Source organism: Solea senegalensis, linkage group LG2 (assembly GCF_019176455.1).
Source record: "Solea senegalensis isolate Sse05_10M linkage group LG2, IFAPA_SoseM_1, whole genome shotgun sequence".
NCBI classification, from domain to species: domain Eukaryota; kingdom Metazoa; phylum Chordata; class Actinopteri; order Pleuronectiformes; family Soleidae; genus Solea; species Solea senegalensis.
Window position 1 is genome coordinate 5615677 of NC_058022.1, and position 20641 is coordinate 5636317.

Consider the following 20641-nt stretch of genomic DNA (forward strand, 5'->3'; position numbering starts at 1 on the left):
TTTTAGGAACCAGATGGGAAGCCCATGTGGGCAAACACGGGAGAGGTCACCATGGAAACCAGGGACAAACCTGTTTGGGACCCATATCATCAGCCTGGATGTAACTCTTATGGGGCCCACATTAACATGCTGGCTGGGTATCTGCACACCAGTGGATCAAGTCCCCACTGGCTAACCCATAGTATAAATTCACAATTGTACATTTATTGAGATGGCGTGGACACTGTTTGAAAACCTAAGTGTTTTCTGGAAAACCTACGAATATAAATAGCTGTGCCATTGGCTAAATAAGGTTACATGAAACGGAGTCGGCCACAAATATTTGTATTATTATGAGAGCCTCAGTGATTGCCTGTATTTACAGTATAGTCTGTTTACCACTAAAAATAAAGCCATTTAATGTTACGTGTCACTGTGTATGCAGCGTGTTCTGTAGGCTCATGATTAATCACTGATTACAGGTCAGGTCGCGGGACATATGTTAACATTTTCGTGGGGCAATCTGGATTTGTCTTAGGGGTAATTGTTTGTGTTCAGTATAGAGATGTGCAGGTGCAGATGCTTTTTGCAAAAAATAAACCCACACAGGAGTCTGGCTCAAGGCGCGCGGGCCCATATGGCATGCACAATCAGCGTTCGACCATCTTGAAGGTTTAATATAAAACTTAGAACCAGAATGGGATGACTTAACGGAGGGAATCATTTCAGAGTCCAGACGTCCCAACAGATGAGGATTTTCAGCCTGATGGTTCTCAGAGTCTAGGTCTTGTTAGGGGAACAAACAAATACACACACACAGAAGCAAACAATGGGATGAGTTCATTATGCTATGTTTTCTGGGAAAGAGGGAGGAATCCACCTTGGCCTAAAACTAAGACATTTTTTAGGGTTCGATCACACATTATGAATCCTTCTCCCCTCGCTCGTCATGTGTGTTTAAAGCAGAGTGGTGAGGCAAACTCGCGCCCCTCTGGGCTTAGTAATCATTGATGTTGTGTTTATGTGCCTCTGCAGCCTTTTCCTTATAAGGATAGTTTTCCTTGTCGACTTAGAGGAAGAGCGTGGTGATTTGACTGAATATGAAATACAATTTGCTGCATGAGTAGTTGATAGTTTGCACTAATTTACAAGCTTTTTTTTTTTTTTTTAATAATAATCACTATTTTCTTTTCGGATGATAAAATCACCCCTAATCGTTCTAGAATGACTGAGTCTCTCAGAATAGAGCGACTCAAATCATCTGCTGAAGATGATGATAATATCGCAATGCCGTTGTTTTTCCAATATCATTCAGCCCTATTTTCCCAATATAAATCACTATAATGAGTCATTCAGCAGTGAATTAAACACTTTTAACTGAGTCATAGTGAATGAGCCATGTGCAGTATAATCAGGGCTTGAAAATCTTCTTCTTGCATATGAAACAACTTCTTTATTCGATAAAAGCTGCTAAATTTAGGTACTTGGGTTCTTGGTATGCTAAAGAGTTCACACACCAGCTGGTCTGGTCAACACAGACACGTGTACATGAATCACATGTGCTGCTTCACGTCGGGTATTAGATGCCGTCGTTTTGTTTCTGCACAGCGGGCCCACTGGAGCGTTCTGGAGTAACCCACAGTGAAGAACTAAAAATGCTCCTCTGTGTCCCTCTGTGACAGGAGTGCGAGTCTGCTGCAGTCCCTGGAGGAGAGCTACGAGCTGGACCTGGTCTACATCACAGAGAGGATCATCTCCGTCTCCTTCCCCAGCAGCGTGGACGAGCAGAGCTATGCCGCCAACCTGCAGGAGGTCGCCTCCATGCTGCGCTCCAAACATGGTCACAACTACCTGGTACAGAAAAATACTGTACAAAACAACTGTCTAACAACTAAATGAAGCAGACAGTATAAGATCAGACAGGAACATAAATGAATTGGAGTTGCCCACATCAGATGATCCTCAGCTGCTTCTCCTCAGTTCCAACTGTATGCACATGCACGAGGCAGAGGATCTATATACCATACAGTATGAATCTGTCATAGTCTGTATTCTATTTGCTATTTTCATGATCAAATAACGTCCATTAATCCATGTCTAACTTCTGGGTAACAGTAATGTTAAATATTAAAGTTGCATACATTACATTGCATGATACTATAGAGGTAAGTCGCTGTTTCCCTGCGATACAAGAACAATGCTGGTGTTCAGTTTGTTAAGCTGTGGAATATGACACTGCATCATTCATATTTCCATGTCTTTTAATTGGCATCATGTCTTTTTCTTCTTCTACTTTAGCTCTTCAACCTCAGCGAGAAGCGCTACGACATCAGCCAACTTAATCCAAAGGTAAAGCGTTGTTCTCCTCCCTCCTCTCCCTTGTGTTGTATGAGCCTCAGTGTGAACGCTCTCTCTCTCTCCCTCTCTGTCCCTGCTCTGTCCTCAGGTGTTGGACTTCGGCTGGCCTGACCACCACGCGCCCGCCCTGGACAAAATCTGCAGCATCTGCAAGGCGATGGACACTTGGCTGACTGCGGACAGCCACAACGTGGTGGTCATACACAACAAGGTGAAGTCTGCAGACAGTAGAGGGCGCTCTCCCTCTCATGCTCTTCACTTCTCCCCCAGGCTGCAGCTGTTTTCCATGTTTGTGTCACTGAGCACAGCACTGACACTGAGGGTGGAGTGTGTGTGTGTGAGAGTGTGTGTGTCTCTTTGTGTGTCTGCTTGAGTCCGCTTTTGCTGGACGAGGGTTAGGAAAACACAAATTAGGGAGGTAAAACACGGCGCTCATCATGGCTACTTGTGTTTATTTACCCTTCTACCTTAACACGGCCATAAAAAGTGAAGCGATCCGTATTTTCCTGTTGTTACCCAAACTTACTTGCTTCACATTATACCCTTGTGGCAAGCCACACTCATCTGGCTCCTGTGTATGCTGACACGAACCATAAAAGAAAGGTATATTCAAGCACCACTACTCCGCCCGGTGTCCCAGATGTACTACCTAATCATTTTCACGTTAACCCCGCCATGCTCCTGATTGTGCTTCGCAACGTAGGAATTAACCACGGGGTCCGGAGCCTCCGTGCCTCATTCCAAGATGTTCCCACAGGGAGGTTACAAACAAGTCGGCTGCTATAACGACTGGTGTTATTTTTCTCATAGTTGAGCAACACTGGTGATGAGAGCGAGGCTATGAAGTTGTGGTGGTCACTAAGGAAGCGGGCCGTGTTGGGTTTCCACATATCAACAAATCATTTCCACTGGGCTCCACGCTGTTCCTAAGTGGCCGCAGTATTTATAACGCGGAACGCACTCATTTGCCACAGTGGTCCTTTGCCTTATAGATGTATCAATGGGTAGAATGAATGGAATTTAAGATTAGGTTGTTGCTATAGTAACACAAACTTTGATTTTTTCTTATGGCTGGAAGTGATATTACAGTTTTGAAAGACGTCCTCCACCACTGTTGAGCACATGAAGCTCAGTCCATGTGAGGTTTGCGCCGCAGCCCATGAAAACACTCCTCTGTGGCAAAAGTCTGAGAATACAAACCCGATGATGTCATCGGGTTATCTCAAGTTGCACTCGGAGACACTGGGATGGAGAGGTTTTAAACAGAAACATACATTCTGTGATACAAAGCACTGCAAGTGCGACAAGTATATCGTTGTCTCTGCTGCAACAACATCGATTGTTCCCGTTTTGATCCGTACCCTGTGCGTCCAGCTTCTCCATTCACGTCACCGGACACTTGGAAATGTAACGTAACATTTAGTTCACACACAGTGTTGTAGTGTTTACTGTTGTATCGCAAGGTCAGACCGTTTTGTTATGACCGCAGGTTCTATTTTCGTGTTTTGGATTTTAGTGGTAAGACGACCCTTAAGTTCACAGCGCTACTGCAGTAATATCCTTAATTAAAAGTATTAAATAGACGTGGGGAATTAAACAGCAATGTAACATGGTTTTAGAGGTGGTTCTAAAACAGTTTACAATGGAGGACCAGGCTGGTGCCAGTGTCTCATTACAGGGACACTTTTGACCCAAGACAAACGAGACAAAGACTGTGTTAACAGCTGAATTAGACCTTTTTTTTTATGTAAAAGCAAATTCCACAGTGCAGTGGTGATAGGAAAATGAAAGCCACCTAGTTTTACAGTGACGTTGTCCTGACCATGGGGACGGTGTTTATGAAAGAACAAACTTCATTTGCAACACAAAGGAACTGTTTATCCAATCAATTCATAAAATGTCATATCAAATTTTACTGGTGCATGTAATCCCAACATGTTATCATCTCGAGGCACTTACAATATTCTAGAAAGACGAGAACCCAAACTGTTCGCAGAATGGGTAAACACTTGGCATCAGTGGAGACACAGAAAAACTCCATAAAACAACAACACTGAGGAAAAGTTGTCTGTAAGGCTAACCCTTGAATTATGTCTTTTCAGGGCAACCGAGGCAGAACTGGAGTGGTGGTCGCAGCCTACATGCATTACAGCAACATATCAGCCAGGTATGTCTATGGTGTATGTCAACCCAAACATCCACTGTAACACAGAGCGCTCAGTCGTTGTACAGTTCGCAAAAGAGGAAGAAAGCCAAATTGAACGAGAGCATGAGGGACACAAAGATGACTTTGTTGTTTTTTGGAAACAGAAAAGCATAAAGGAGATGGGGAGAGACTAGATAAGGTGGTGGTGTTCATCATAAGACCGAAGCCCACATTTAAAAAAAAAAAAAATGGTCAGATGCGCTGCACAGAAAAAAGAAGCGGTGGAACATGAGACTGGGTCAACAACAATTTTATTTTGGCGAAATCCAAAGTCAACAGTTTGATAACATAATTGTGAGCAGAAAGCAATGCGTTAGCACTAATGCCACTGCGTCATAAGACTAAGATCATTCTGTATATTTATTATGTTGTTTTTAGACACAAAATAGGACATCGAAAAACCCAAGAGAAGCGCATGACTCCCTGTCTGTTTTTAGAGGAGCAATGTCTTAAGCTTTTATGGAACCCAGATTATAAATCAAATATGATAATCACCATATAGAAATAGATTTTATGTCAAATACTGAATCATGGTTGATCATTTTCCTATTGTGTGGATGCAGGTTAGACAGAAATAGCAGCCACATATGAACTCTTTAGCCTGCATTATCTTTTCTTAACTGTTGGACACACACAGCTGACACTCCATCAATATTTTTATTAATGTTTAATGAGCTTTGAAGCCCTTGTATGCACCATCGAGTGTATTTCTACTTCCTGATTCCTCCATGTGTATTGTTCCAGGTGCATGTTGTTAAATTAAGACTGACCCATTTTTTGTGTTGATACACGTGTGTAGTGTCATTTCTGCAGTGAGCAGTCGTTTCAGATGCTTAATATGGAATGACCTAGCGTACTGTGTTTGCACACATATTGGTATCTACTTTTGAAATGCTGTGTGTGCATATTTTTGTATACTACAAGTTTCTGTTCTTATGAAACCTCTGTGTTTGGAATGCAGTGCGGACCAGGCCCTGGACAGGTTCGCCATGAAGCGCTTTTATGAAGACAAAGTGCTTCCTGTGGGCCAGCCGTCACAGAAAAGGTCAGTCTTACCGCACGTCTTATTCTATAGTACGATGTGACTCCAAAGTGAACTCAAATTAACTAAACATAAAGCTGCGTGAATACCTTTTCAGCCACTGGAGGACAGCAAAACAAGCTGTAGGCTTACCATGACAAGAAGTGCAAATGTCGGCCTATTTGAACACCCAGTGCATGTCTAAATAAGCAGACGTCATTTAATTGTATTTATTTGGACTTTTGTTTGTTGCCATCCAATAAAAACAGCAGGAAGCCTCCTGACTTCGATTAAAAGCCGAGAAACAACAGTACTAGATAACCAGAGGCTAGCTAGTACCAACGTAGCTACTTTAGCTAACGTAGCATCCATGTTCCTAATTAGCTCCACCTGGCTTATCCTCTTAATATGATGAGGTATGTTATAGTGCAGCAATATGGAAACCCCCACCTGGCAAAGTCAATTTGGTTTCTCAGGTATGTGAGATATGAAACTTTGTCTTTTTACTGAACTTCTGAAGTGGAAATTCTCAGCCACGGTGTAAACTGCTCATATGTCGCGTATCATGTAAAAATGTGGAAGTTAAAAGCTTTATATTTTATTGGAAGGAGGTCTCTCATAGTTTTGGGGCCATAAAAACCGAAACAATAACTCAAAAGAGGCTCAAAGATTCCAAAGAGCCGCTTGGGAGAAGATATAGGTGATTGTTTTCTGTGTTTATCTTTAAAAGGTCCAGTATATACAGCTTAGGAGGGCGTATTTGCTGAAATTTAATATACTACTCATAAGTATGTTCATAAAAGTATATACTTTTTGAAACGGAGGCACAAACAAAGACAAACGACTTATTTCCTGGTATGGGAAGGCTAGAGTAGTTTCCTTATGTGCTTGGGTAAGGGAGGGGAGAGTGGATGAGTCCTCCATTTGTTATAAATATGCACATTATTGCATGTAGTTTGGTCTAAAACGCTAAATTATTATGTTATCATTATTATTATATATGTGTCTTTGTGATAATGAAGACACGATTAGACATTTGCACTTCTGTGGGGAAAACGTTAGACGTCCTGACACAATTTGACAGAAAAAGGACGTATGTTCATGTCTTCCGTTCACTTCTCTGCCTCCTTCAGATATGTTGAGTACTTCAGCGGTTTGCTCTCCGGACACATCAAGATCAACAACAAACCCTTGTTCCTCCATCATGTCATCATGCACGGCATCCCCAACTTTGAGTCTAAAGGAGGTGAGCGTCATATATTCATCCACACATAAACATTTCCGAGCACCTCGTTTGTTTGTTTTTTTGACCCGTTTGTGTTTCTCTTTTCCAGGTTGTCGTCCTTTTCTGAAAATCTACCAGGCCATGCAGCCCGTCTACACATCTGGGATCTAGTAAGTCTTAAAACATTCTCGCACTCAAACGCTTTTACAAGATTCCAGGGATCGCAAGCTCCTAATGGCGCAATAATAAAACCCCTGATTTTCCTTTATAGCATTCCCCCTAACCCCCCTGCCCCCTAATATACACACACATCATCCCTCTTGCCAGTTTATACTCACATTATTTTATTAATCTAGCCTCCCCAGCTGCAGGCTCTTGTTTCCCTACTTTAGATCCCGCAATCACTCCCAGTGTTATTTGTGACCGGAGAGCCAATGAAATAGGCAGACAGGCATCTGTGTGGACGCCTGAAGGCTTTTCCTGCCAGAGGACCCTGCTGGTTCCCAGGGCCAGACAGGAAACAATGGATTCTAAGGCTTTCTGTTGTTGTTTTGGGAAGAAGGGAGGTTTAGACGAGAGGTTAGATGGGGAGAGCTGCAGGAATACAGGCTTCATTTACAGAGCCTTTGAAAGTAGCACAGTGTGAATACCGCACATGCTACAGCCACACAGCTACATTCCCATTTTCAAACACATCTGTGCGGTCACGCCCGTCATATACACTAATCGAGATATTTGGAGCATCTCCATATCAGTTGTTGGTTCTTATTTGTTGTGACTCCATGAACAACTGTAAATAAAAAGACACGCCGCACTTACTTTACCGTTATTCTGAGGGCGAGAACATCAAAAACAAGAAGAGATAAAAATAAATAAATAATTACTGCAGGTAGGAAGATTGTTTTCATTTTAAAATGTTATCATTGATGTAGCCACAGACATCTAATGAGAAAAACATATAATTAATTTGTTTTAATTAAAAATATGTTTCACCTACAGATAGGTCAGTTGGTAGAGTTGAGTTTGACCTACAGTCATTTGCTGCCAAAAAAAAGCCTATGGATGTGTGTATATATATGTATATATATATATATATATATATATATATATATATGTATATGTATGTATATATATATATATATATATGTGTGTATATATATATGTATGTATGTATATATGTGTATATATACTATAGCTTCTCTTAGAGTAGCACTACACTCTCAGATTCCTACATTATTCCTGTATGTTTTGTTTTTTTTACATAATTATCCACTGTAAATAGAACTACTACTGTAAATAGTTCCGCCCGCTGCTTTAAAACTCTGTTACTATAGTGTCTATACTATAAACACTTTTACAACATACACAATAACAAAGTGTGAAACAGTCGGAGCACATACGCTTCCAGACTGTCAAGCCCCCACATCACATTCCACCCAGCTTTCTCTCTCACATGCTCCCCATTAGCACTTTACATGCTTTGATCCATCTCTTCCACTCAGACAATCGTGTCGACGCTAATACTCCGCAGTGACGCTCTGTGATGGCCACTGTTGTTGGTGGATGATGTAGATCATGTGCGCAGGGTTATATCCAGACAGGTAACATCAATTTGGAAAGAGTCAGCTGAGGCCTTGTACTGTGTCAATGTTAACGATAATGTATTTTCTGGTGTCAAACATTATCGTTCGTACTGTCTTACCTTATGACAGCCGTCTGTTAGAGTATCTAAGCAGAGTGGTGTGCCATCTAAAGGGAGGAGCTAGACACTGCAGTCCAGCAGAGAATTGTCATTTTCATCAGAAAATGCACCATTTATTTAAATTTAACATGGATTATAACAGAGAGAAGATTCAAGGCAGTGTCTCTTTCTTTTTTTAGTTTAAGACTAACGCAAGCATGCAGCAGTGTTTACACCGCAATATCTGATTTTCAAGAAAGTAAAACAAGCCTTGTTTTGAGGAAATTGTTCTTATTTCTTTGCCTAAAAAGAAATAAAAAATAATAGATTTTTAAGACAAAATATCCAACTTTGTCTGAATAGAATACTACAGCTGAAGCTAAAAGAATAGTACTGTACTGTACTGTAATTAGTACAACTTTATTTCTATATTTTAGCCAGTTCTGTCCAGATTTTGGCCTGTTTTTCCTCATTCACTCAAGGAACATTACAGTCTAGATTTACAAGCTACTTTTAAATATTCTCGTCAAACAATATTTTCTTACCCCTTTGGCAGATTCTTCTTCTTAAAAGCAGAACAGTTTGAGGAAATTTTGGCTGTTTTGGCAACATACTGAGTCACACATTCTTCTTTGTTTGAATTTATAGGCAGGCTACATTATGTTGCGATGGTATAATGTCACACTATTTAAATAACTGATGCCGCTATTAACACCCAGCCCACACACCCCAGGGTGGAAATGGAAACTGGGCTGCACACAGCTTAAATGTCTCCAACCACCATTATTATCCTGCTCCGGAGGAAAGTCCAGTATGGTCACCACTGTGTCCACTGTTAAACCACAGATGAAAATAACTGCACCTTTGCCCCGAGCAAAACAGGCTGCCATTTGCACCGAAACAGTGTTTGTCGACATGCTCGTATCTAAATATCCAGAAGAAATGTTGTTTATTCACCTTATGCTCTGAACTCACAGACCTCAACATACTGTAATATCCGCTTTTAATACCCCGAGGTAATGCAGTCACCATGGTGCCGCCTCACGTCACAACACAGAACAACATACATTAAGAGTCACATAATCTCATGATGTGCTGACTATGTCTACACAATGTATATAATAAAGGTTACAGTTTTACCTAATGCGTTGTTTTGGCTTTTCTCTTTCACAGTAACGTCCAGGGCGACAGCCAGACGAGCATCTGCATCACCATTGAACCTGGTCTTCTCCTGAAAGGAGACATCCTGGTAGGAGCAACACACGGAACACATTTTAGTTCTCATGTGTGAAGCTTGTAACAGGGGAAAGTTTATTGTCTGCCCCCCTTTTTCTTTTTCTTTTTTAGCTTTTACCACTACCAAAAATCTTACCCTAACACTAAATAATGATTAGCCCAGAATGCCAATAAGATTGTTGGCACAAAATAATGTGCAGAGAATGGACTATTTTTATTGTGTTTGCTTTTACTCAGGGAATCCTGTTGGTTTTTCCACTCTGACGCTGAGTGTATATACTGCATGCATGTGCCTCGGCACTTCATACTGTCCATTCATAGAAAAATAGGGCCATAAAAACGTGGGGAAAGACAGTTGGCCCGCGTCCTATACCTCAGTTTATAGACCCTCATTAGCACACAATATGTTTCCTGGAAACTATGATGTCAAATTGGCGGTGGACTTCCTTTCCAACAGCTTTTGGTGCACGGTTTTAATATGACGTGACATCAAATAAAAGCAAGTTGAATGTCAGGGTCAGATGTCTGTAGTTAGTAATAATGCTATTTGAACTCAAGCACCACCGGTTTAATGTATTTCAGGCCAAACGACTGCACAGATCTGCAAAGTTTTTACCATCATTCAGGCTTTAATCTTCCAGTGTCTGTGAGATGTCCTGTGGACGCAGCGTGGAGCCATGGATGATCTCAAAGAGAGCACTTACTGTTTGGTTTTGGCCCCACATAACTCATATCTCATCCTTTATTTAAAATGGACTAATGGATTCGGGTGAATGCATCATCCGACTGAGCTGCTCTCCGCTGCTGCTTGTTATTGTTCAGATAACACAGGAAAATGTGAACTGTAGCCTCTCGGTCGGAGCGTCCGTCAGCCTGGACTGGAGAGTCTTGCTCCAGTATTTAAAAACTGCAGTATTATTTGTTTGTGAAGTGTGATTATATGAGGTATTGCCACATGTGTGGCACCTACACCTGTCTATGATAACTCAAGAATATGTAGTTTGTAAACCACTCATTCTTACACACCAAAGTCCAAAAAAAAATTATAATATAGCACACAGGAGTTACAAGTTCAAATATTATGTTATCTTGTGACTTGTTTTAATCCTCTGTTCACATTCAGCTTCAAACTTTGTGTCAATGAGTGCAAGCTAAAAAATGCTGATTTTCTTCACAGACTTTGGTTTGGTGGTGGTTTATTATACACAGTTGCACCTTTGCAGGGTGTCACATTATGATGAACTACAGTATATGCCGCCTGCCTACAGTGATATATGTTACATAAGTATGTTACAGTTGCTTACAGTCTAAATTCTTGAATAACTTTCTAAAGGGAAGTCAGTGAGCCAAGTTATTTTCCTTTAACATTGTAGATAATCAACTCACAAGTAACCAGTTTTTTTTTTATGTGGTGCATGAAAATGAAAATGTGCTCTAAAGGCAGCGTATAAGCCTGAAATGAATGTTTTCCTTCTGTTTTTTTTTTCTTCTCAAAGTTGGCTCTCCAGCATTGTTTTCGTCATGAAACAGACCCCTCAGTGGGAGGCTAACCGTATCCCAGAATGCCATACTTTTAAGCCGTAGGATATTTTACTTTGCACTTTTTTTCATCTTTGGTCTATATATATATATATATATATATATATATATATATATACATATATATATGTTTTGGTCTCATTTGGCTCCACAAGGAGAAAATGGGTATGTGGAAAGCAGCCAGTCCCACTTGGTGGTTTCATTCTTACCTGCTCTAAGGAACAGATATAAATAAGTGAGGTAGTTAATTATGTCGCCCCCCAAAAAATTCTCACTGTCATGGTAACAGTTGGATATTATTCCGTTTGCCAGTTTCATTTATGCTTTACGGTTGTGGTTTGTGAGCTGCAAGTTGTTTGGGTTATGGTGGCTATTCCTCCAGTACCTGTAAACGTGACGTCCTTGTAAAAGCCCAACAGGTCCAGGCTTCACACCAGGGAACAGCAGGAGGCACAGAGAGAGAGGGGGGGGGGGAGAGATTTTCCCATGTGTGGTTTCAGCATTGCTTTTAAATCCGATGTGCTGGTAGAAGCAGTTTGGATAATAGTGTGTGTGAAGAGGCCATACGTCGCAAGGGATATATATAAAATGCCTTTAAATGCTTTTTGTAGCTCAGAGCCAGGGTGGTGAAAGAGCGAGCAGTGAATCAAGTTGTCACATCTTTGGCTTGTGTTCCACAAAGATCATTTCATATTGTGCTTACTTGTTACAGTACTGTCAGTGTATCGGCTATGAGGTCATTTTGACCTCCGCTTTGGAGAGAATATGATTCTGCAGGATGTTCAGCTGAAAATGTTTCCCCCTCAGAACTGACATTATTGTGTAAATAGGCTTCATCCTTATTTAACGTGAGATTCACTGTACCTGTGGAGATTAGGAGATTCAACGCTATTTTGAGCAGATTTGACATTTGACAGTAATAAAAACACCCTGAATGACATTCTCTCAGCTAAAGTGAGTCTAGTAACGTGATGTAGGACATAATATTGTGACAGTAGATGGCATTTCTCTTAAAAACACTATCAACGAGGTATAGAATAAGAGTCTTTTTTGAATTTCCTCTGTCAAATTTCTTCCCCTCCAGCTCAAATGCTACCACAAGCGTTTCCACAGCCCGTGCCGAGATGTGATATTCCGAGTGCAGTTCCACACGTGTGCCATCCATGACCTGGGCATCGTCTTTGGGAAAGATGAGCTTGATGAGACGTTCAAAGGTAATAAGATAGAAGTGTGCAAACAGGAAAAGCTGAACCTCTGCTCACTGTAATACTGTGTTCACGAGATATATTGCCTAAAAACCTGGCTGCTCTTTTTTATTTTGTGTTTCCTTCAGATGACAGGTTTCCAGAATACGGAAAAGTGGAGTTTATTTTCTCCTTCGGGCCAGAGAAAATACATGGTAAGAATCAATGTGTCTGATTGAAAGCATTATATTTCCCCTCTCAAATTTATTTCAGGCCTCTGTTGTCTTTAATTAACAGTGTGCAGTAGAGAGACAGAAAATAAATGTCAGGTTTAAAGTGAGGGCTGTGCAAAATGGTTCTGCATCTCAGCCAGTAAGTCGACCTGTTGCGATACATTCTGTGGAAAAAATACCTTTCAGCAAATTTTTCTATGCTAAATAGGATTTTTTTTCTTGTGATTGAAAGATATTCACATTTTCTGCTCTGCCCTTTTCATTCTACTGGTCAAGGTATGGATCTCCTGGAAAACGGGCCGAGCGTCTCGGTTGACTACAACACACAGGATCCTCTGATCCGCTGGGACTCGTACGAAAACTTCAGTCACAGCTGCGAGGACGCCACAGACGGTGAGCACGAGGACACGCAGACACAAACAAAACAAAAAAATGAAGAGAAATATACATACAGTAACTGCACAAGCACACGCTGAGAAAAACCCACAGCCCTCCTTCCTGTGTGTTGTTAACAAGCTGTTAATTACACTACTATGGCTCTTTACACTCACAGCCCTTATAGCCACACACCCTTATAGTGTTTGCAATCATCTGTACATCTAATTAGTTTTAAGGAAGTTCTCCAGATGTATGTAAAAAGTGGACGTGCCTCTCTCATGATCTACCTAGTGAAAGACCGCTTACATGGACGACGTGCATGTGATTGTGGAAATCCATTTTAATGTGGTTGAGAGGAAGCTGGGATGCTATTCTGGTGCTACACACAAACGTCAGAAACTGACCCCTTTGACAAGGCGGTGTTTGTGCCTCTGCGTGTCACATAGAACACATTCAGCCTCTGTCTTAATCTGAAACTCCCACACATCAGGATCAAACTGAGGTCACATTTAAGTTCAAACCAGTGTCGAGACAGCATGCAATTTTGCAACTGTAAATACTGAAATTCCTGAGTTGACGGCATATAAGATAACATATAACAAAACCAGCCCCCAAGTCTGTATTTAAAGATCTGGTGCTTTTCTAGATGTAAATGGCAAATTGTATTTTGAAAGGGAGGAGAGACATTGGCAATGCTGACTTCATTTGTGGTGGGACTGCGACCGCGGAGAAGCCAAAGGCCCCGCGAGACCTGACTCTATTGCTTTCCAGAGCACAGTGTGAGACATTCCTGGGTTTCACCACAGGCATGGATATAACCTTACTTTTGAGGGAGCGGTGGTCACTCTGTGGTCAAAGTGCTACTTTCTCTGCCACCCAAAAAAAGTGAAGAATTCCTACGCCCTTAGCGATAGCTGTTGTTCTGGTTTCGGAAGTGCTGGCATTTGTCGCGACGATCTGTGTGTGGAGCGACTTTGGTACTCTTCGTGGCATAAAAAAAAAGACTTGTATCGGAAATGCTTTTTTTAAAGTGCAATTTATTACATTTTTTTCTCTATTACAAAACTGGTGAAAGGAAATACACTATGTCTTCATCCAACACTGACTGTGTCAGGGTTTAAGATCCTGCAGCTGCAGTTAAGCTTCTACTTATTGCATCAAGCTCAGCTGTCGGAGTCTACAGGACAGTGACATAGGAAGTGTTCAGATGCCAGATAATTGATTTGTGAACTGCTGTTTTGAGGCCTTGAGTCCCGTATTTTGGCCAACATCGTATTGTTATTATTAAAACCAGAAGTAACCATATTTGGAAGAGGTTAGAGCTTCACCTGCAACCCTGCACCTATTGGACAGTTTATTGGTGTCCACACACTGATACATGTCATGATTTATTGTCTGTTTCACGCTAAGTGGATCCAGGATGGTCGAAATGTACGTCATGCTGTACTGAAGCCCTGGAACTAGTGATTGAGACCATTACTCCTTTGAAAAATGTTTACTGATGTTATGAAGGAAATGGAAAAGTCGGCTCATTCTCCCATTGACTTAAAAAGAAACCACTGGAGTTATACAGGTTTCATTCATAACATTAAGTAAAAGCACATATGTATATACATTTTACTGGTGATTTGTAATGCGCTGAATTTTAATCATGGACCAAAAAGATAATTTAACTATTCATACCAGTTCGTGGTTACTTAAATCAGTTATAATAAAGGTATGAAGGGAAGATTTAAGATAGAAAACCAACTCAGACTTTAGTACTTCACTAAATAAACTTAGTCATTATCCATCTTTGTCAGTGTGTCTGGAGAAAACTATACAAGACAGAAGGTGAGTAATGTTTAGACTATAAACAGAACATCTATAAAATAATTTTCCACAAGTAACACGGCCAAGGTTACAATTTAGAGCCTTTTTCATAATGTCAAAAGTGACAAGTGTCTGCGATTTAAAGGACCAGTCACAAAAGTACAAACCCCTTCTCCCTGTGTGTTTCTTTTACTGCTATCCCAAGTTGTCAAAGGTCAGAGGTGACTTGGCTGCTGTCTATCAGTGCCCATAAACCACCAACCACACTGCCGCTTGAAATAGGCCTTTCTAAAATAGCGTAGGTGTAAGTCTCCTCTCATTCTGTTTCACTGGAGGTGAGCCTGTGGGTGTTGGTGAGGGATTACTTGTCGTGACCTCTGTTGTCTGGTGATAATACGGTGGTTAAATCTGAATTTACTTAAATGACCTCACACAAACCCGTACAAGTACATATGCATGCGAACACACACACAATCACAAGCTTCCCTATGGCTCCTTGAGACTCCGAATACTCGATAAGTCTTCAAGTGAGTCCCATAAAAGCCCTTTGTGCCTTTTGTGCCATGGCTTCATTCAGCACAGTGTACGCTGCCTTTTAAATAAGCTCATCTTGCAAACGGCATTCAGACAGCAAGCGATGGTTCCCTTTCACAGAACCATGTTTTCCAGGAAACTCCGGTGCTTCTTCCACTCTAGTTTGGCTTCACACTTGTTTGTGCTGAAATGACAGTTAGCTCCTCTGACAGAGTGGCTTTTAGTGCTGAGAGGGAAAAACGGGAACGTGTTTTGTTTTGGAATAAAAAAAAAAAAAGAAGTGTTGTTGTTGTTGTTGGGTTTGCAGTTGCTTTTCTGAGCAAAGCACGAGTTCACTTACAACAGTTCATTGCTTATCAAGGCGTTGCTCAAAGCCCAAAATGATAGGGTCAGTGTTTTTGTTGGGATCAGTGCTGGGTGAGTGGTGCTGTGGTTGTTGGTTTCCAAAGATTGATGTTGACTTTGATTGTGTTTATTCTATAAAAGCAGCAGCCACTGCTGCTCCTGCTGCGGGTCCGTGTCAGCACGTGTTTTGTCGTGCAGGAACAGGAACAAGAAAACATAAAAAACATAGAAAACATCGCAAATCACAGTTGACTTTTGCAGGCAACAACACGGCTTTTACACACAATTATGTAATTAGAAAAATGTGTTTATCTCTGACAGTTAAATCCTCAGTTGTCAAAGAATCAGTGTTGTCTAAAGGATGCTCTATGTCCTAATTATGTGTTTTGGTCTTCTTGGCAGACGAGACTTCAGCGCCACATGTTACTCATCAACCTCGATGCATTATTCTCATCCTTTTACTCTCCTTGAACTGAAATAACTAATCCATTGTCCATGAATATGTCTGCAGTGAGACAGGAAATTACAAACAAACAGCAAGGGGCTGGGTTTTGTTTTGTTGGCACTGTCAGGTCAGCTCCCAGTGGGTCTAGTTAGTCCGAATGCTCATCAAAAAGCTTATTTGGTTACATTACCAAAGCTTTTTTCAGATATGCACCGAAGTGTGGACATTTTCCAGAGGACGAAAATGTCCACAGAAGTCGCTCCAGACATTCTCTACTGATTACCCTGCCAGCGTCCTCGTCTAATCTCCAGATAATGTCCAAGTGAGCTCATTGGAAAACAAACTTCAGACAGTGGATGAATGGGTGAGTGTTGTGCCTCCCGCTTGATCAATCCAGGTCGTCCCGCTTCCCAGCCCGAATCCATTCCGGGAGTTTCTCGTGCTGTTGTGAAGGCATCTCACACGTACGGTCTCCGACTGAATTCAGAATGTCTGGCCCCAATTTTCCGGACATTTTACAGAGTTAATGAGAGAGTGTTCTACATCTGAACTGGAGTGGTTGTGTCCTCGTGACTATGAAGATATCAGTAGCAACCGTAAAATTATGACCTCCACCTTATGTGATATTCTGACATTACTGGGACATAATTCACCAAAGTTAGTCCTGCATGACTTTGGCTTAATGTGAAGTCATGGGTCTCGGATGTTATGTTGTTTTGTCACTTGTAACCATGGTAATGGCAGCACTGTGACATGCTAACATTGGAAACTGCCCTACATGGAGATATTTTCTTTTATTTAGCCTACCGTCTTTGATAAATAAGGCAGGTATTTATCAAATACCTTTGGCAACCTCAAACTGGGGTTTTTGCCATTTGTGCTTGGGACTACAAGAACAAAAGAAATACCTTAAAATTTACTCTACAACCTTAAGGGCGGTCACGACAAGCTGTAGTTTTATCCAGGTGTTCCTAATAAACCGCCAAGTGAGCGTAATTTCTACTCGCGCCATCCAAACTAAATTCCACAGACTCATGGCAAAAACTGTAAATGGAGAAATAAATTCAGGCAGAGCATAAAGTTGTGTTGATTTCCATGAGCTTCTTCAATCAAGCTTCACAATCTCTGGCTCATTCTCTGTCGGCTGTTCAGTGATGTTGAATCCCCTCAAATCTAACTGTAATAATTTGCTGTAAATGTCCACTCCCTTGACATGAGAGTGAAATGAATCACAGCCCGATGCTGAAAACCAACAATACACTGCAGAAAGCATTGTGAGGCGCAGGTGTGTCAGACGACCTGAGACCTTTGACATGAAGAGAGGCTCAGTGGACAAGGAATCATGTGTGCAGTGACAGACCCTTGTTTTTTTGTTTACTGAGTCCCAGTAATTGACTCAGCTGACTTACGCCACTTTTAGAATAATTGCAATTAGAGTGGAAATATGAGAGAAAATAAAATAAATCAATTATTGAGATATAAGGCTTACATAAACAGAAAGGAAATTATATTAAGAAGGCGGTTCACTTTTCTGCACGTTGAGTCCCGTCTTAAATTATTGATGTTCTCCTTAAGATTATATAAATGTGTCCGTAATATTAACAGTAAGTAGAACATTTCATAAAGTTTGCTGTGTTTTTGTGCAGGGACAGGAAAGGTTCCTATTTCAGCTCTGGCAACAACTGCCTATGTGAAAGAGTCTAGTAGAGAGTCGAACAAAAGCAATAAAATACATCAATATGATGGAGAAGATGGAGAAATCGTTGCAGTCATCTGTCGGACTGCGATGCCAAAACTTTAGTATTTAACGACCTGGAATCACACTCATAGACACACACATTCAGGAATCAACTATTTTTTGAGTGATCCTGCCTTCTGCAGCTTTAAGTTGAGGATTTATCTTTGGAAAAACCCAATCAGAATAAGCACTTTTCTGATCTACGGACAGTATTGGGGCATCAATCTTTCAAATTTTCCCCCACACTATTTACAATTCTGAAACGTTGCTTAAACTTGTAATAAAAAATAATCTGGAATTTTGTTGTGAAATAGGCTTTCCCGAAAATCTCTCTCACTTCCTAATACTTGTAGGAGTTAAAGGCTCCGCTCCACTCGGCTGTGAAGCTCTTTTGTGCACATATTCACAGGAGGAGGAGGGACAGAGAATGTCAGTGTGGGCTTGTCGCTGCTGCTGCTACTCAGCACAGACACTTTCTAAGAGTTACAACGTGTGCGTTGGACGTGCGTCTGGCAATTCTTCCCAGAAATGTGATGCGACTGGCGCCTTCTTCCAAGCTTTGATGGCTTTTGAAGAGTTCTGCCACTAAACCTGTGTCCACGTTGTCCACGGGGAAAGGTTTTCTCAAACAGCTTGTGAGTAGCACACTCAATACTGTTGTTTTGGAGATTTGCATCAACAAAACTTGCTTTTCGGCGTAAATGTGCTGAATAAATTATAGACAACATGGGTTGTCTATTATTGGACTTGGCCACGTTTGCATTTTATTCGTTAATATTTTATACCGCTTCGACCATGCTCCCAAGTCAAGTGATCTTTTGAGGTTTAATCTTTTACAAGTGCTCTTCCAAACCATATGCTGTGTATAAAGATAGATGACCTAACAGCTCCCACAAATGTGAAGCCAAACCAGTTGAATATTCCCCTGGTGGCACTGCTGTATAGGTCATAAATGTGGCCTTATCCATGTAGGAGCCAAACTGGAACATTAAAGTCCACACAAGTAATTGCTTTCTGTTAAATAAGACGGCTTTGATCACACTAAAACTCATCCCAGTGATAAGTTAAGTGTGGATTACTTATTTGATGTTACTAAAATAATGACAAGTTTCATGGCTGAGACTGAGACCTCTCTGGCTCCAAATGATGTCACCGGCAAAACATGGTAGCACTCATATGCAACATTTATCGGCTTTATTTTTATACAGTTGAAGTAAGTGGAGACACGTTACGCTTCATGTCATGTCTAAAAAGTGGAGCGAGGTCGCAGACACATACTGAATATCAGTCTTATTTTAAGGGCATCATCAGTGTCCATCACTTTAAACTCGACGGTGATCGAGATAACAGTCATGACACAAACTCAAGTAAATAAATAACATTTTAAAGGTAGCGGCAGAGTGGCGGTTTCTAAGCAGAAAGTAGGCCAAGTATAATTGAGTTCTTGTGCAGGTCTGCAGCTAAGGTCCACTACACATTAGTACTGCGTGGCGGGCCTTTGTTTTGTTTCACACTTTCTTTCCAGGAGGTTTTCCCTTCCTCTTTGTTTCTTCACACATCAGTCACAGGAAGATCTCCCACAGCTGAGACAACACAAGGGCCCATGTCTGCCCTGTTGGACACAGACTACTTCCGTATGTTGCTGCATTCCTGTAGCGTGAGATTATAAATGTGAGGATGCAAATTATTGTGCATTTGTGTTCCTACTGACAGGGGTGGGGTTGAGATTATGTTGCATAAACACGATGAAGATAGAAGTTGATGTGATAACAGAATGTTAATCACTGCTGAAGCTGTTTGGGCCCAACAGATGACTGTGATTCAAATCATCTGTTGGTGTAAGACTAGGTCGAGATCCAGGTGTGATGTAATAAATTACCGCAGGCATCAGAAGTTAAGGTCAGTGTCGATCTGGAATCAGCATCAGAGTTAGTGCTTATAGGACATTCAGTCAATCCATGATTGAGTTGTTTTGACTCTGCGCTGACGGCAACCGTGACTTGGAAGCTCTGGAAGTTTTCATGTTCCCATTTGTGTAAATGTAATATGTCTAGAACATCTTGAGAAAGTCCATTCAAACATGGTGCAATCATGCACTTGGATGCTAGAATGAACTGATTCGATTGTGGTGGTCTAAGTTCAAAGTTCAAGGTCACAATGACTTTAGAGGTGACGTTTTTGACTTGTAAATGTAATTTCTCAGGAACCCCATGAGGGAATCCTCTCAAATTTGGCTGAAACATTGAGCATAATTTTGGAGGAATGCTTTTAGGGAAACCTCATGTATTTGGCGCAGATGTTCTCTCGGATTCAAAGATGAATTGATTAGAATCAAGGTCACTGTAACTGCGCAAACATGTTTTTGGCCATTATGCTGAAAAGACTGACATTGAAGTGGTTGGTGGATACATACAAATGCAAGGCAGTAATCATCTGTCCATGATTAAATGAAAATGAGATTAACGTATCGTAACATCTTTGTGTGAATTAAATAATTGTGAAAATCAGGTTCCTGTCAGCAGCTTCTAACCACTTACCCTTCTAAGCAGTTACCCTGAACCTTTTGTGCGCTTGACACTTGTCAGCCATTTCCCTGATGCTACGTAGTCTCATCAGAAGAGACAATTTTAGGTCGTGGCAGTTCACCAAGGAATTGCAGAGGTTAAATGTCTGTCTCTTTGTGTTGGCAACAGGCTTCTACACTATCAGTTCCTCAGTCTGGTCCCA

At 41.1% G+C, this 20641-nt stretch overlaps 1 protein-coding gene across 5 annotated transcripts in view; it reads left to right on the plus strand.

Moving 5' to 3' along the window:
* Nucleotides 1-20641, plus strand: part of tns1b (tensin 1b) — a 167359-nt gene that overhangs the window by 119665 nt on the left and 27053 nt on the right. For 4 of the 5 annotated variants that reach the window (XM_044013801.1, XM_044013793.1, XM_044013811.1 and 1 more), the window contains 11 exons: nt 1662-1833; nt 2278-2328; nt 2426-2548; nt 4440-4504; nt 5505-5588; nt 6698-6810; nt 6899-6959; nt 9644-9719; nt 12330-12459; nt 12579-12644; nt 12933-13055. In XM_044013801.1, the coding sequence (XP_043869736.1) occupies nt 1662-1833; nt 2278-2328; nt 2426-2548; nt 4440-4504; nt 5505-5588; nt 6698-6810; nt 6899-6959; nt 9644-9719; nt 12330-12459; nt 12579-12644; nt 12933-13055 (1064 nt within the window). The remainder of the gene's footprint in view (nt 1-1661; nt 1834-2277; nt 2329-2425; nt 2549-4439; nt 4505-5504; nt 5589-6697; nt 6811-6898; nt 6960-9643; nt 9720-12329; nt 12460-12578; nt 12645-12932; nt 13056-20641) is intronic. The other variant, XM_044013784.1, reaches the window with a different exon arrangement.